This window comes from Pteropus vampyrus, unplaced genomic scaffold (assembly GCF_000151845.1).
Source record: "Pteropus vampyrus isolate Shadow unplaced genomic scaffold, Pvam_2.0 Scaffold43, whole genome shotgun sequence".
NCBI lineage: Eukaryota > Metazoa > Chordata > Mammalia > Chiroptera > Pteropodidae > Pteropus > Pteropus vampyrus.
Window position 1 is genome coordinate 1604956 of NW_011888824.1, and position 16078 is coordinate 1621033.

The window sequence follows — 16078 nt, forward strand, 5'->3', positions numbered from 1 at the left end:
CGGATAGGGACCCTGTTGACTATAGTCTCCTTATTGTAACAAACTATAGCACTCTTCTAAGTTTTAATAATAACAATAACAGTATGAAAGCTAACACACACATTGCTTATGGTCAGACACTATTCTAAGTGCTTTGGATATGAGAATATATTTATTCTCACAACGGTTCTGGAAGTGGATATAATCATTATGTCCTCTATTTCACAGATGAGAAGACTGAGGCTCAGAGAGTTTAAGTAATTTGCTTAAGGTCACACAGCTCGGGGGTGACTCCAGAGCCTGTGCTCTTATAGAATTTGAGATAGGGACAGTCTTCCAAATTTGCTTTCACTGAGGTTTTCTTTTCCTGTCAGTTTTCATTTTGATTCATGTTTCCATCAGAACACCAGATCCTCAAGAGGGCTCTTTGCCTTTAAAACTGTAACTATGAATGAACCAACTGCCATTCCTCAAAACACACTGACCACATGGGAAAAACCATGGGGGCCTGTTCCTGGGAGAGCAGCAGGACTCGCATTGTCTAGACTCCCTTTGGCAGGTGAAGGTGCAGACTGAGGACGGGTCAGCCCCACCTCCACACTCCTCCTCTTTGCTCTCTACCATCCCTGATAGGGCTGGGTTGGGACTTATTTCGTCCAAGATCCAAACAAAGAATTTTACTACACTGACTTTCATTTTGTTAACTTGAACACAGAGTTTTTTGCTTATCGGTCTCTAGATCCAAAGCTTCATCCAAACTTTTCGAACTTGAGACCTCTTCCTAGGTGGGCATTGTTAATTTGTGTTGATATTCATTCATGTAATTAGCGAAAACTGATGTCTGGTAGGAAGTACAGTAGATACAGGGCTCAAAATATGTTTCCTGGCCTGAAGAATATAATGATCAGCAATTATCTTTATAAATAAACCTAACAAGAGGGTCAGCAACACTCGATTTCCATATTCTCCAAAAAAAATCATGATTTTTTCAAAAGCCAAACTAAAAGACAGATATGCATATGTTCTGTTGACAAATAAAAAAAAAAAAAATTTAATAGATTGGGTTAACTTTTGGGTGCATACTAATCATCCTATTTTTCATTCCCAGTGTTCAAAAAACAGTCACAATTTTGCTAGCATTCGTTAATAAGATTACCAGTTGAAAACTTGCAGAACACACCTTCTTCATTGTACACACCAAGATCCTACTGGGCTATCTCTAGTCTTGTGCCACCTTACCCATCCATCACGGATCTCAGAAATCATTAGTAGAAATTCAATCACATTTGTTACCTTTATCACTGCAGATATAAACTCTTGAACTCATTTAAGCACTCTATTACCGTCTACTCACCCACGCTGGCTCATCTTCCCACTGGACCATGTTAATTCTACCCTTCAGCCAAAAACTTCCTCCTTGACTGAGATTTCTGCCTTATGTGTCATGTGTTAACACTGCAGCATCCCTTCTAACAGGCATATCCTCTCCTATTTTTGCTCCAGTAACAATTTTAAAAGCCTTATTACTGTTGTCCTCTACCCTTCTTACAAGCTTAAGCACATTCTGAAATGTGTGTTTCACAGTACTAATTCATACTGTTTTTTAGTATCCATACCCTCATGGAAGTTTATTCCTTTACACTTAGGTGCTCTCCTGACCAAACTGTGAGACTACTACATATCAGACGTGGTTCCAGATGCATTCACACCCTTATATCTGAGATGATGCAGAGTGGAGAGACTTTAGAAGTTTTTGAATCAGACATTTTAGTCAACTAACAGCCAGAAATGCAGTAAAAAATCCAACAATGAATTAGCAGAAAGAAAAGGATTGGAATTCAAGTTTTCAGACTCCCCATTCAATGTTCCTTTTGGGTGAAATATTCCTTTCTATTGTTTTTCATGCCAGCCCAATGCCTCAAATCATGCCTGGAATGTAATAAGTACTCCGCAAATTTATCTGTTGACTGGGAACTGGCTTAAATTTTATCACTGAAATATGCTAGATGCTAGGACACAAAGTTAATAAAACCTGGTCCTTGATTTTAAGGAGTCTGGTGTCCAGTGGGAAAACAAAGTACACATTTAAAAAGGAACAAATCGATTACTATGATTATGGTAACACTGGTGAATGCTCTTCCATTCTATATGGAAGAATCAGAGAGGCTTCCTGGAGGTGGCAACAGTTCATGGATGCTTGGCGCCATCAGTAGGAGTTTACCATGCAGCCAGATTCTAATTCATCTTTGTCTCTGATTGTTTCAGGAGGATCTTTGCCTTATGGTTTCTCTTTATCTTCTCACTTACAGTGTGCCAATTACTTTTAATATATTTGATACTATCTTACTTACATGTTTAAATTTTTATTCTTATCTCGAGGTTTAAAAATTTGCCAGAATGTGAGGCTATCTGCCAAAAGGAAGTAAAAATTAATCTATACCTTCAGGACCAAACAAAAACGTTATACAAAAACCCATGCAGTATCCACAAATGTGACAGATGGAAGTATTTCCTGTTTAAGCTAGAATAGTTTTAAGACTTTCTTCCCAGTAAAGACATTTTAAATTTTTAGAAAAAGATTTCTAATCTATATCTTTATCAGAATTGAAATAGAAATGCCTATGGGTGACTAATAGTTCGATTATATTAGAGTTTAAAAAATTAGAATAGAAATATTTTTTAATGTGTAGCATAATGGTTTTGCATATGGACACTGGAATCAAAGAGACAGGGGTCACATTTTTGCTTCATCACTTGATCGCCACACAGCCCTGGCCAAGTTGTTTTAAACTCTTCGTATCTTAGTCTCTCCACCTGTAATATGGCAAAACCTTCTTTAATAGACATTATATAGTATTGCAGAAGACTTAGGGCATTTTGAATCCCTATACACTACTTATTAGCCACTGTTAAAGCACAAAATTCAATAGAGTAAATTTGAAGCTCTAATTGGTTTATTAAGTGATTCATAAATTGGGCTGCATCCCATCTACAACTAGAAGGGAACTCTGAGGAGTTGTACAATGTGGAAGGTTTTTATAGGAAGAAAAGTGAGGCAAGAGAGCTATTAGCCAAAGAAAGGATTATTTTTAGGTCAAAATCACTTTTGAAGAGGAAGGGAAAAGCGAGGGGGTTTATCACGCAGATTGCCTATTCTTATGGAGGGGATGGGTAGGGCCCACGTGACAGATTACCTCACTGGCGGTTACCTGAAAAGTCTAGACTGACTGATGAAGATTACACTTCTGGTGAAGGTCAAAACTGAAATGAGATTATAGGCTTTTAACACATGTGACTCCATTTTGGGTCTGTGGTTTTCTCCTTAACAATACACTTGAACAATTGACTCTACCTCTTGGAGCTTCAGTTCCCTCTTCTGTAAACAAGGACAGTAACAATATCTATGGGGTTGTTGTAAAGCAAAGGAAATAATGAATGCAGATCACAGCTCAGTGTCTGGGAACGAACATCTACATTAGTAATGTCAGATGTGTCTGATTTTAAGGTCTTTTTAAGGATAAAATAAAGTAATATATATATAAAATATTCACTACAGTGTTGATTATATTAATTTCTCAATAAACAATAGCTATTATTATTAACTCTTTATTGCTTGGTATTATTAACTCCTTCATTGCTCGGCTAGGCAAACCAAAAATATATTTTAATATATTAAGTTAAATAATTAATGATGGCTCACTGACTCTGGAAAGAAAATTATGACTGCAAGTTTGTACTGAGATTTGGAGTCCAAAACTATTGAGTGGAGTCTGTGTATTTTAGTGGTAAAACATTAATAATTTGGTAGTTGCAAAGAAGACTTGAGTTTATAAAAGAGAGAGACAGGTGGGAAATACATTATAGAAGAATAAATCATAACTTTCTTTTTCTTTTTAATTCATTCCATATCTTCAGATTTGGAGATTTGTGAGAAAAATAATAGCAATAATAAAAACAAGGTAGGAAAACCCAAACCAGTTCGTCTGATGTTTTTACTTCTCTTAATGATGCCACTAAATCAATTGCTTGAGTAATCTAATTGATTACACCATTATGTTTCCATTGGGGCACTTGGCCATAAAACACTGAAAACAAAGAGGAATATGAGGCTTGGGAATATAGCGACTAGAGAAGAAGCCATAAAGTGATATAAAGTGAAAATGTGCAAAATATTAAGTTTATGACAAGAAATTTAAGCTATGATTTTATGTACATTCTGAAGGTCTTTGTTAGTCTGCCTTGGAAAAAACAGTTTCTTAATATTCAGTATAGTTTTACATTCACATGAATGCTGGAACTAAAGAGACATACAGAAATTTTTGATAATTAGCAGAATGATAGTCAAATCATTAGACATAAAATACGCTTTATGATCAAGTATATCCTAAGCATGTGGAAAATGCTAGGAGCAGAGAATGCACTTGGAAATCTATACCATATATGTCCTTTTTTACTAACCTTCTAAACCTGTCAGCTTGACAAACTGTAAAATATGGGCCTAAACCAATTATGAGCTGTGTAACAATGACAAGGAACAACTGCTCTCCAAGGACTAAAAACCATGAAGCCCACAAAACACAAAAGTCTTCAGGAGGCCAAATAACAGACCCATAATGAGCTGTTAGAAAAAAATCCTGCTGAGACCCAGTGGGAGACATTTTTTGCAGGAACAGAAGAAATTAGAAGCCCATTTCCCCCTAAAGTAGAAATATGCTTCCCACCCTATACCCTAATTCTTCAATTCTGAACAAGCTCTTTCAATGACTGTCAAACTCCCTGTTCACTGTATTTCCTGGTAGGATGTTGACTTGAAATTGGTGTAAAGAAGCTACCCCTAAAGAAGTCAAATATTTACTAAAATGCAGGCGATTAATTGATATATTCCTAGATAAAAAGCTAAAACATTTAAAGTCACAAATTGGACTTTTTATAGCGATCTCTCCTCTGCAGGAGAACATATATGGGAACTTCGCTTAGAGGTATGGTGACCATGTTCATGGAGATAACACTGGAAAGTGAGACTCTATGTAAGCCAATCAGTTTTGCATGTTACCCAGCCTTGCCAATACTGTTAAGGATGCAAAAGGTCTTACTCTCTTCTCTACTGCAAATAAGAAACCATCACTCACCAGAGAAAAACACCATATAAATTAGCAATGAACTGTGTCATCTTTTAATCCACAGTCACACACTATAAATCAAATTTCTTATAAAGTTTTCCAACTGATGGTGGCTCCTGAATATAATGGGAGCACCTACTGATTCATCACTGAAGAAGTACCAATTAATGCCTGCTTTATTTAGAGTTTTTAATCAGAAATCAAAAAGAAAAAAATAATTGACTCAGAGCGGAGCTGGTAAGGAACACAGAGGAAGTGAAGAAAAAAAGCAGGTAAAAGTCAGAAAAGAAGGAAGAAGCAGAGGAAGAGAAGAAGAAGCAGAGGAAGAGAAGAAGAAACGGACTAGGGAGAAAATTATAGAAATTATTGCAAACATTAGCCATCTGAAATGATGAGCAATTACATATTTTCTTATAGGTCTTTACGTCTTTCCAGCGCTTCTTAAAAAAAAAAAAATTATATAAGGACAGGAATTGTTTCTTGGGATTGCTGAGATTACTGAATCATCTACCAAATCCTGACTCACAGTAGCTAAAAGGAAAAAATTGAGAAGAATGCATAAAATATCAGGAATATAAGAAAGACTGGAAAGAATGCTTAGCAGTATAAATGATTTCAAGGGAGGCTTAACCTAACAGCAACAGAGGATAAAACCATGTCTCCAAAACACCATACATGCATGTTGCCTCTTTCTGCTAGAGAAGGGTATTTTTGGATTATGCCTGAGATATTTTTAGTTTTTAATATCTGTTATACTTTATAATGGTTTGCTTCACTGGTAATTTCCTGCACAAGATGGCGATCCAAGAGAAAAATGGACCAAAGACATTAATATCAATTCATAGAAGAAAAAATACAAATGTCCATTTAACAAATGAAAACAGTAAGCAAAGAAATTCTAACTAAAGCAATTTCAAAACTAAAGATATAACTTCACTAATAGACAAAAATGAAAAAAAAAAAGAATGATTGGTTATGCCCATTACTGGTAAGGTGTAAGGAAATAAACTCTAATAAGTTATCAGTGAGAGGACGAATTGGCACTTTTTTGAGATTTATTTGAGAATGACTTTCAAAAGTTTAAATGCCCATCTTCTCCACTCCCTGAACCCATTTCATCTCTATGAATACAGCCTTTAGAAAGATTTGTAGACCTATCCATAAAAGTATGCATTCAGGGCTAATAGTAATGGGAACAGTTTGGATGCCCATCAATAGAAAGTTGGCTAACTCAATTATGCTGCATCCCTATAATGGAATATTACAAGATATTTAAAAGGAATAATACATGCCAATAACAAAAAATGGCCACATTATATTTGGAGATTTTAGAAGAGAAGTAAACAGTAGGATCCTGTTTATGTCGAACATACAGAATGCATGTTTAGATACGTACTGACAGGGTGTGGAAGACACCACTACCCTTAACAGGGCTTCTGCTTAGAGAGAGAGGCTGTGGGTGAGAGGCAGCAGAATGCTCACTTTATATGTAACCGTACTATTCATCTTTTTGCCAGAAGTATACACGGCTCTTACTTCATTTCCACTTTGGAACTCTTAACTAAATACAGAGCAAAAAAAAGGATGCTGAAGTTTGGAAAACAGAATAAAAAGCAGACCAACCTGATACACATTTGGGTAATTAGGTGGGCTTGCTCATGGTAAAAACATGTGTCATGTTTTCAGGCAAAAATGCAGAACTAGAGAAAAAAGAAAATGACTAAAATCACTAACTAGATTAAATCACAAATTCAGAAAAGAAGCACTTACTTATGAGACATCATAATCTTGAGCACAGAAAATAATTCTACCCACCTGGGCAACACATGCATTTATTGGGTACAAAGTAAGTTACAGGATGAATTAAAAATTTGTATCTGCCTTTAAGAAATTTATATCTAGAATTTGCTCAAGAATAATGCTGTGCATTTCATTGTAAAGCAAATCCTTTGTCAGAATCACCAAATTTTATCTGTGCTGGGTCATCCTGACTTACACAGCTCCCTTCTGACCTTCAAAGAGAGTGAGGCTTTCTTTCCCCAAAGCTCAGTTCTCACCAATGACCTTCAGTTACTCTCACCTTACAACTTTGATTCACTTAGGGAAACAGGCTTCTTTTTGAGAATATCCTGCAACTTCGGAATTATCATTTTCATAAAGCATGCAGCCGCAGAGGCTAGACATCTTCAGATTCATTATGAGAGGGAAACTGGACTGGGGCTCCAGAAAGAGTTCTTACACTTAACTTGCACATTTATCTCCTCATAAGGATGAAGAAGCAAGACTGAATTTTATTTGATTTTCAAGCTCCAAAATTAAATCTCTGTTCTGCTTCCTGCATTTACCCTGTGTCATCCTTTGTGTGCAGCACAGCCCTGTGTCTACAGAGACCCAAGAGTCATCCCAGTGGGCGAGGGTCTGTTGGGTAAGGCCTTTGGTGGGAGTGGGTGGGATGGTAGGAAGGAGACAGTCCTTGCTCCCTTGCACTTAAGAATACCCCATGTTTTCCTTTCCCTGCTTAATCTAAACCTAAAGAAAGGATATTTACATTGAACTTTTCTTTAAGGCACTAACATCCCTGGGGTTTATTTAAGACACATTTATGCCAAGGTTGAACTGCACTATAACTTCACATGACTTCAATCTGAATTTTAAAAATGCCTTCGAGCTTGATTTTTTGAAAATCAAAATCAGGTACCAGGAGGGTTATAACAATGAGTTTTGATATGTGTGTGCTTTTAAAACAAAAACAAATCATTAGCATTTGTTTATCTTTTTGATCTCCAATGATATCAGACCTGCAGACAAACATAACTTACTATAATACTCTAAGCATTTTTTTAGATTTGCTGTAGTTATATACTAAATCACAGATCTTACTTGTACTCCTTGGACATTAATCAAATATTTATTGGCTTATTCACATATTGACTCATTAAATCCTCACAATTCTGAAGAATAGTTATCAACATCCTCCTTAAACCGATGAGCCAAGAGTTCAAGAAAATACTTAATTTTATAGGCCTTCCAACTCAAGTTCTGTAGCCATTACTCTACTTTGAAACTGGCTGTATCTTCAAAAGGAAAATAATGTAGAAAATTGAAATAATTGCTCAGCTCGTCCAAGCTTCAATATTCTTTGCTTTAAACCATATATTTATAGGGCGTCTGAATGATTTTTTGTATTACTTTCTGAATGATAAAGAGGACTATTTTTGCTCCCTTAGTCTGCATAAGATAATTAAATCAAGTAATTAAGTAAATCAAATAACATTCCTAATTCTTCCAGAAGGACGCTGATAATTGATTCAAATTTCTAGCTCACATTGAAAAGCAGACACTCTCTCATCTCTATTTAGCTCTGCTTGTGCTGCTTTTAATCCAGTTCATCACTTATAATAATTTCAACCTTCTATGCTCCTTTATCTGAGGAATCCATGCCTGTGATGTTTAAAATTTATTTCTGTATTCAACAGATACTGGTTGAACACAAACTATGTGCCAGCGCTCTGAAGCGAATCCAAAATCCTCTGTGTTCTTATTATCAGGCTGAGAGCCTAGAAGCAGGGAGATGAGCCAATACCAAGAAGCATTCTAGGTGCAAAGACAGAAGTATTCATGGGAAGAGAAGGTCGAAAGGAGACAGCGACCTTAGTGGGTAAGGGTAAAGGTAAGAAGAAGCAGGAGAGGTTTCATAAAGAAGATGATCCTAGAGCTGTCCTCAAAAAAGGGAGGAGGAAAAGCGGAGAGGCAGAGAGGAATCTCTACCATAGAAAACAGAGGGAAGGTGAGCCACAAGAACAGCATAGATAGACTTGTATGAATTTAGACTGGGGATTTAGACCTAAGAAGCAGAATTTCTATCGGCAAGCCCCAAGCAGAAGACTGAATTCAGCAGTAAAATCTGTAAGTCTTACATGATGGAGACACCGGTCACTATCATAGCTCCCCCAGCCAACCCTCCCTGCGTGACTTGTGATCTCAGTAATTTCTTCTCATAAAATAATTGAGCACTATGTACTGCTTAAATGTCATTTTAGGATTTGTTCCAATTTAAATGGAATAAAGTTGACTAAACTAAGGTCTACAGCCTTACTGAGATCAAAGTAAATATTAGTTAAATGGTGACTTTTTAATAATGATGAATTCCAGAAAGAAAGAAAAACGTTTTATCCTGAATCTTTTCCAAGAGAACTGCCAAGAAGTTCAAATTATTCTTCTGGAGACTTTGGGGGAAAGTATGAAAACTGAGAAGGAAGAATGAAAAACTAGAAATGAGGAAGGAACTAGTGTTTATGGCATTCTGATATTTTTTAGAAACAATATATATTACTGTGTTTAACTATCAGTAAAATTCTGTAAGGGAGAAAAAAACTTGTACCATTTCATTGAGGCTCAGAGTGTAAGTACTTTGCCCAATGCCACACAGCTAGGAAAGGCAAGGTTTCAAATCCAGATCTGTTTAGCTTAAAGAATATGTGATTTCTCCTTCAATCATACTGCACATTAACAGAACTAGGATTAGGGGCAGAAGGCATAATTGGAAATGTTGAGAGAAAATAAGGAGCTGAAGGGGAGAAAGAATTTATGATCATGAATTTATAATGCAGCGAGGAAAAACGTATTTAAAGAAAGAATAAAGAATGTCATTTAAAGAAATTGCATAGCACAGTGCCATGCTCTCAATAACTTGTAATTGTTGGTGATGATGAAATCAGTTCAACTTCTAACCTTTATAAGAACTCACTTCTAGACAAATTATCAAATCTGTATGTGAGAAATAAGCAAGTTCCTCAAAAAAAAAGCAAACCCAAATCATATCACCCAATGCAGATAAAGATCAAATGTTCCCCAAAGCAGAGAACAATGGCAACACTCTAAATCTTTTTAGTTTCTTATGTATTTTATTACTCTGAGGCATAATTTTTGGTATTTTATCTGTTTATTGCTACAGAGTTGACCTTCTGTCTCTAAAACTAAGGAAAGGATATTAAAAAATGACTCTTATCACTCTAAACTTTTTGATAATATTTTAAAATTCAATCAGTTTAAAGATTTCATCTTCCCCTTAAAGTGTCATATGAAAAGTATAAACTGAAGAAATATCAACGAAAGGTTTTTCTTGTTAGCAACGTTTATATAAAAGTTTTCTCTCTTTTTCCAGGGGATAATTTGGCAACAAGTATGTTTTTTCTTTCAATTATATTAACACAATAATTTGATCAACTAATTATGGTATATTTAAATAAAAGAATATTATGTAGTTATTTTTAAAATGTAGAAAATCACTTACCGACAAGATGTAATGTTCAATAAATGTTAATTGAATATAAAAAACATATGATATAAAATATAAAAAGATATAAAATATAAAATACAAAAAAATATTTTTAAAATGTCATCTATTTGAAAAATATTTTACATACATACACGCACACACACACACTGCTGAAGAATACACACTGCTGAAAATATACACAGCTGTCCATGTCTACTGCTGACAGCTACACAAATGGCCCTGTTGTAACTAGAGGCTCCCTGAGCAAAGATATAGATAGAGGGAAAAAAAATCCAGATAATCCATTTGGAAAAGAGCTTAGTCTATGGTCTAACTAAATATAATTTTTCTTTGATCATCTATTAATAAACGTCTCAAATAGATCACTTAAAATCTGGACTTTCATTTCTTTAAGCTCATGTGTGTCTTTATTTTCAAGTCAAATTACTTTGTTGTTACATCAAGATTGGTTTAAGAGCTACAATTATGAATTTATAGCTTGAATAAGTCAACTAAATGAAAAATTCCTTGTGAAAAACTGCAGACACATTAATTTTATCTCCCACCAATATAGCTGAAATAACTCTTTTTTTAATGATTTCAAAAAGGCCAGCCAGCTAACTAGCTAGATACTAGAAGTATAATAAAAACACTCATAAATTTCTTAAGTAGTTGTTTAAAAGGTCCAAATGTCTGTGCTACAAGAAAACCATCCTTTTACCCTTTTAAGGTACCAGGCTTTGTGCTTAGAGTTTTACATTTACTAAGACCAAATACAGCTTTCATAAGTGCTGGGCAGGCAACTCCCTCCGCTTTCTCTCTCTATAAGGTCTTCTGGGACGAGACAGTTCCAGCGCGTGGGAATTCATAATCCACAACAATCAAAATATTTGGGCAGACACATAAAAGGGAACACTAGTATTATGCTATCATAAAGAGAGATGAATACAATCATTCCAACCATTCAAAAGCAACATAAAAAACTGAGCAAAACCATTAGCATGGGCTTGCAAGGGCTCCTGCTCTGAGAAAATGTCTCCCTGTGCTCTCCCTATGCCTGGAATTCCTTTAGAGGGGGAGAATATCTTTGTTGCACATTCATTCTGTTCTTCATTCACATTCACTGAAGACCCACTAAGTACCAGGTGCTGCTGGGCACTGGAAACCCAAGACTAAAAGACCCAGGATCTTCTTTCCAGAGGAGCTCACAGGCCAGAATGACACACTGAAGATAAAAGTGCCAACTGACGTAACATACTGGAAGTCCTATGTGGTACAGTGTAATGAATCAACCACCAATCACAATGACCGATATTTCCTATTAAGAAGGAAAGATAGATGCAATAAAGCATGAGAAAGGTCCCCTACCAAGGAAACAAAAGGAGAAGAAAAAGGACTCTAAGAACCGAGAGGATCTATTTTGCTTAAATTGCCTTGACTATGATCTGACTTACAATCAACCTGGAAGAATCCATGAACCGTAAGCAAGGCTGTGTGTTTTGCAACTTAACATGGTGCAAAGGAATGTGCAAAATCATGGGTGGACACTCAAAAATAATGAATGTGGCTCCATAAAATGAAATGTAGAATTCCAACTCTCTTTGTTCTTTAGCAGTTTATGAATCACAAATTTTCCATCTGGATAAAAAAGAATCACTGACCACTATTACATACAAGTCATCCAAGTCATTATGCTATGTCTGTGTAGTACCCTGAGGCATTTCTGTCATGCAAGGCTATGGAGTTATGCAGCCCAACTTTTTTTTAGACACAAGCTTTATCTCAGAAGTTTCATTTTATAAAGGAATACTACAAGCCACAAGTTGAAATAAGCTTCGAGCCATCGTTATTAATAAAGTTTATAACCAAGGTAGGCCATAACTATCTCTAATATCTACTTAGTTCTTGTAAAGTACAAGGCATTGTGCTTAGTGTTTTGTGTTCACTCAATTAATGTTCCTGACGATCCTAATGGGGCCAGATGGTGATCATTAGGGCTGTTCATCAACATTCCAGTTCTCCTTCCAGATCCACAGTCCATTGTTGGATTGCATTTTCCGAACCCTGTGAAGTTAGGCAAGTCAGTGAAATGTGAGTAAAGTAGTGTGTGTCTCTTCCTGGCAAAAACCTTTAAGAGCCAGTGTGTGTTTTGCTACAATCTCTTCCACCTGCCATGATGACCAACAATGTTCCAGATGGCAAAAAGTCAATCGTCCCAGGTTCTCATGTAAGGATGAGGTGCAAGAGCTACTGGTCAACCAACAATGGACATGAGTGAATGAGAAATACACCTTTGTTATTTTAAATCACTGAGATTTGGTGGTTGTTTGTTACTGCACATGTCCTATTCTGACTGACTCAGGTAGGTACTATTATAATTCCAATGTCATATATAAAGAAATTGAGAGTTGAAGGAGCTAAAAAATAACTTGCTAAAACACAGAGGGGTGCTGTCATCTGGTAAATGTATTTTTGTTTAATGCTTGATGCTTTGGCTTTAGGAGCCAAAAGAAATTCATTAGCTGATTCTTCAAAGATTCCCTCTCATGAGTCCATCTCATACTTTGCCAAACCGACATGTGATGATATCACATGATCAAAAATTGCTCAGAGACTGCCTCCATCTAAAGAGATTAAGCATGTTTGTTGCCCACTGTGACTCAGCTGGTATGTGACCAAAGGAAGGATCCAAACCTAGATCTTTCTGACACTAAAGCTTGTGATTTTATCACAATGTTATATTGTTTTATGGCTAAGTGTATCCAAAAAGACTAAAAGTTCTGGTCCTTGATAGCTGTAATGTTGAGGTCATAATTTAAGTTATGGTTTCAAGTTTTTATTTATAAAGTGAGAATACCTACTTTCTTCCTCATAGGTTGCTATCAGCTAGGTGGAATTTAAATGGTTGGCACACTACACATCAATAGAATTAGAACTAGTAAATAGTAAAACTTAATCTCTGGGACACTCTCTTGTTTATGAGTGGCTCTAAAAAAATGGAAGTAATAACTGTATTCACCTCTCGTAGAAGAAAGTCTTTTACTTTCATTATTAGGGATGAAAATATTTCTAAAATATAATAATACTTCATTCCAGGCTCCCAAACACTATTAAACATAATTTAATTTTGTATTGATGACTCAGAGTTGTTTGCTTTATTTTGATTACGAATATATCAACTATGGCATGGTTTTGTGCGATGCTTTGGCAAATGAAAAGCCAAGGTCTTTCCTTAAGAAGCTTATGATCAATAATAGAAAATGAATTTTTAAAAACATAATCATGTCACTAGACATACATGGTTAGTGCTGTCACACAAGTTAAGTTTCAGATAAGTCTGGAGAAGGGCGAGATGACGCTGCTGTTAGTTGACACGGCCATTGAGAACAGTAGGTTACTAACAACTGCCTTTCCCTGTCTAGTTCTTGTTTGGGACTTTGGTCTTAGAAATGAGAGAGCCAAGTCAATGGAATTATTGATATTATGTGCAAATTAAGAGCAAGCAAAGTTGGAGTGAAGAGTTTGGCTATGCATACGATTTGAGCTTTACAACATCTATTTAACTTGTTTTTAAGACTTTTGGGGTGTGTACCTACTTCCTGGTTTTGCTGCACTCTTAATAGGTCTAGAAATATCCAGTTAGTATAAAGTTATCAGCCTTTATACGTTGGAGAGCTGTTTAGACATATCGTAGCATGAGTACAAGCAAACAAATCACTTCTAGATTTTATGTTTCACATATATTCTCATAAAGAATCCCTTCCACTTGTTCAGGGCTTACCAATATATTTAAATTTCTTTACCTGAAAAACTATTTATATTATATACTCATATACTTCCACATCAATTTAAACCTCAGTAGATAAGACTTTTGATACTCTGAAACAAAATTTTAAAAAACACCACCCATCTGTGCTTAAATTTTCATTATTTGTCTTTTTCTAATTCAGGTTGTCAAAATAATTCAATCCCAAATGTATTTGAGTGATATTTATATCAGTCTTTCATTCTATTCATCTATTCATTTCATTTATTCATTTTCATTCATCAAATAAACATTTACTGAGCATTCACTCTGCTGGAGGCCAGGGTTAAAATAATGAACAACTCAGACTAGGTCCTTATGTCACTGGACCTAAATGTTGAGTGGGGAAGACAGACACCAAACAAATTACAAACGCTACATGTCTTAAGAAGGGAAAATGTAGGACAGCATTAAAGTGAATATCAAGATGACTGACCTATCTTAGTCTGAGGGGTTTGAGAAAGTTAAACTGAGATAGTATAGAGAAAAGAGGGAAGAAAAGCATGTGCCACAACTCTGCAATGGTAGAGTATTTGGTCTCAAAGAGATAAATACAAGCAATGTGGCAAGACTCTTAAGATCAAGTTCAAATCTTATAGATCATATTGAGGGCTTTGAACTTGATCTTAGGAGACACAATGAGTGAGCTTTAAACAGATAGGAAAGGATCAGATTTGCATTATTATGATTCCTGCTGTCTTGTGGAAAGGAGACAAAAATGAACCTAGGAAGACTAAGTAAGAAGCCCTGTTAGCAATCCAGTTCAGGGACGATGATAGCTTGAACCAAGGTGGTAGTCAAGGGGTGAACAGAGTGGACAGAACCAAGAAGGCAGTTTAGAAGGCTGAATAAAGAGATCTTGAAGTTAGAGTAGATGTGGAAGGTAAGGGAGAAGCTGTCAAGATGACGACCAGTTCCTGGCTTGAGCAATTGAATGGATGACAGTATCTTTTAGAGAAATAAGGAACAAATGAAATGATTTGACAAAAAAGTTTAGTTTTGACTATGTTATTAGTTCTCATATTCCTAGAGACTTACTGTTAATTGACTATATGTACACACACAACAACAATCCTATAATCAAAAGCTGAAAATTTAATCCACTGATGAACAGGCATGAGGTTTAATTACTATGAATCATAATGTTGCCTTCTCTTAGTGAAACAGACTCTTTGAATCTTCACACTAGAGTGAAATACTAAATGATGAATTTAATTACTATTAAGTAAACAGACAAAAAAGCCTGCTTCCAAAATAAAACTCTTATTAAATAAATGTAATTATGACACTTAAATGTAAAAAGGGGAAAAAAGTAACAATGTCTATAAAACATTCAGTTTATTAAACACTTTGAAACCTTGGAAGAAAAAGGAAATTGAAGTATTGTTATTACCAAATTATTTATTTTTCAAATGACTTGCTTCAATAAAAATGATGAATTTTCACTAATGAATTGTAAATACTACAATACTTCCTTACACATATGTAACATAGTAATTCCTTTACACATCAGACTGCAGTTTTGTTTTGTTCATTGTTTTTTTGTTTTTGTTTTTGTTTTGTTTTGTTTTACATAAGGACATGACTTCAGACACAAGAATTGTCTTGTGAGTGTCAAGAAGGACAGGTCTAATGACACCTAAGTATAGGGAGAGACATCTCATGAACAGGGAGAGGCGAGTAGATTTATGGTAATTAAGTAAATTATGAACGTGGGGCTCAAAGGAGTCCCAAAGTCCTTTCAAAATTTAAAGATCTATCATGTTAGGGAGACTTCAGTTCTCTTTTTTTCTAACTACTGACATACAGTTCTCTTTAAATTATTAAGAACTGATTCCTTCACCAAGGAATGATGCAATTTATTAATAATGAAGCTTGCTGGTGACAAGTCAAGCC

At 35.5% G+C, this 16078-nt stretch overlaps 1 protein-coding gene across 4 annotated transcripts in view; it reads right to left on the reverse strand.

Moving 5' to 3' along the window:
- The window catches only part of TMEM200A (transmembrane protein 200A), a 62360-nt gene that overhangs the window by 6541 nt on the left and 39741 nt on the right, over nt 1-16078 (reverse strand). The window contains exon 2 of one of the 4 annotated variants that reach the window (XM_011358716.2): nt 6723-6799. The exons of 2 other annotated variants lie outside the window; for them this stretch is intronic. In XM_011358716.2, coding sequence (XP_011357018.1) covers nt 6723-6733 — 11 coding nt within the window. In that variant the 5' untranslated portion in view covers nt 6734-6799. Of the gene's footprint in view, nt 1-1333; nt 1356-6722; nt 6800-16078 lie in introns of those variants that run through there. One more of the 4 variants, XM_023529818.1, reaches the window with a different exon arrangement.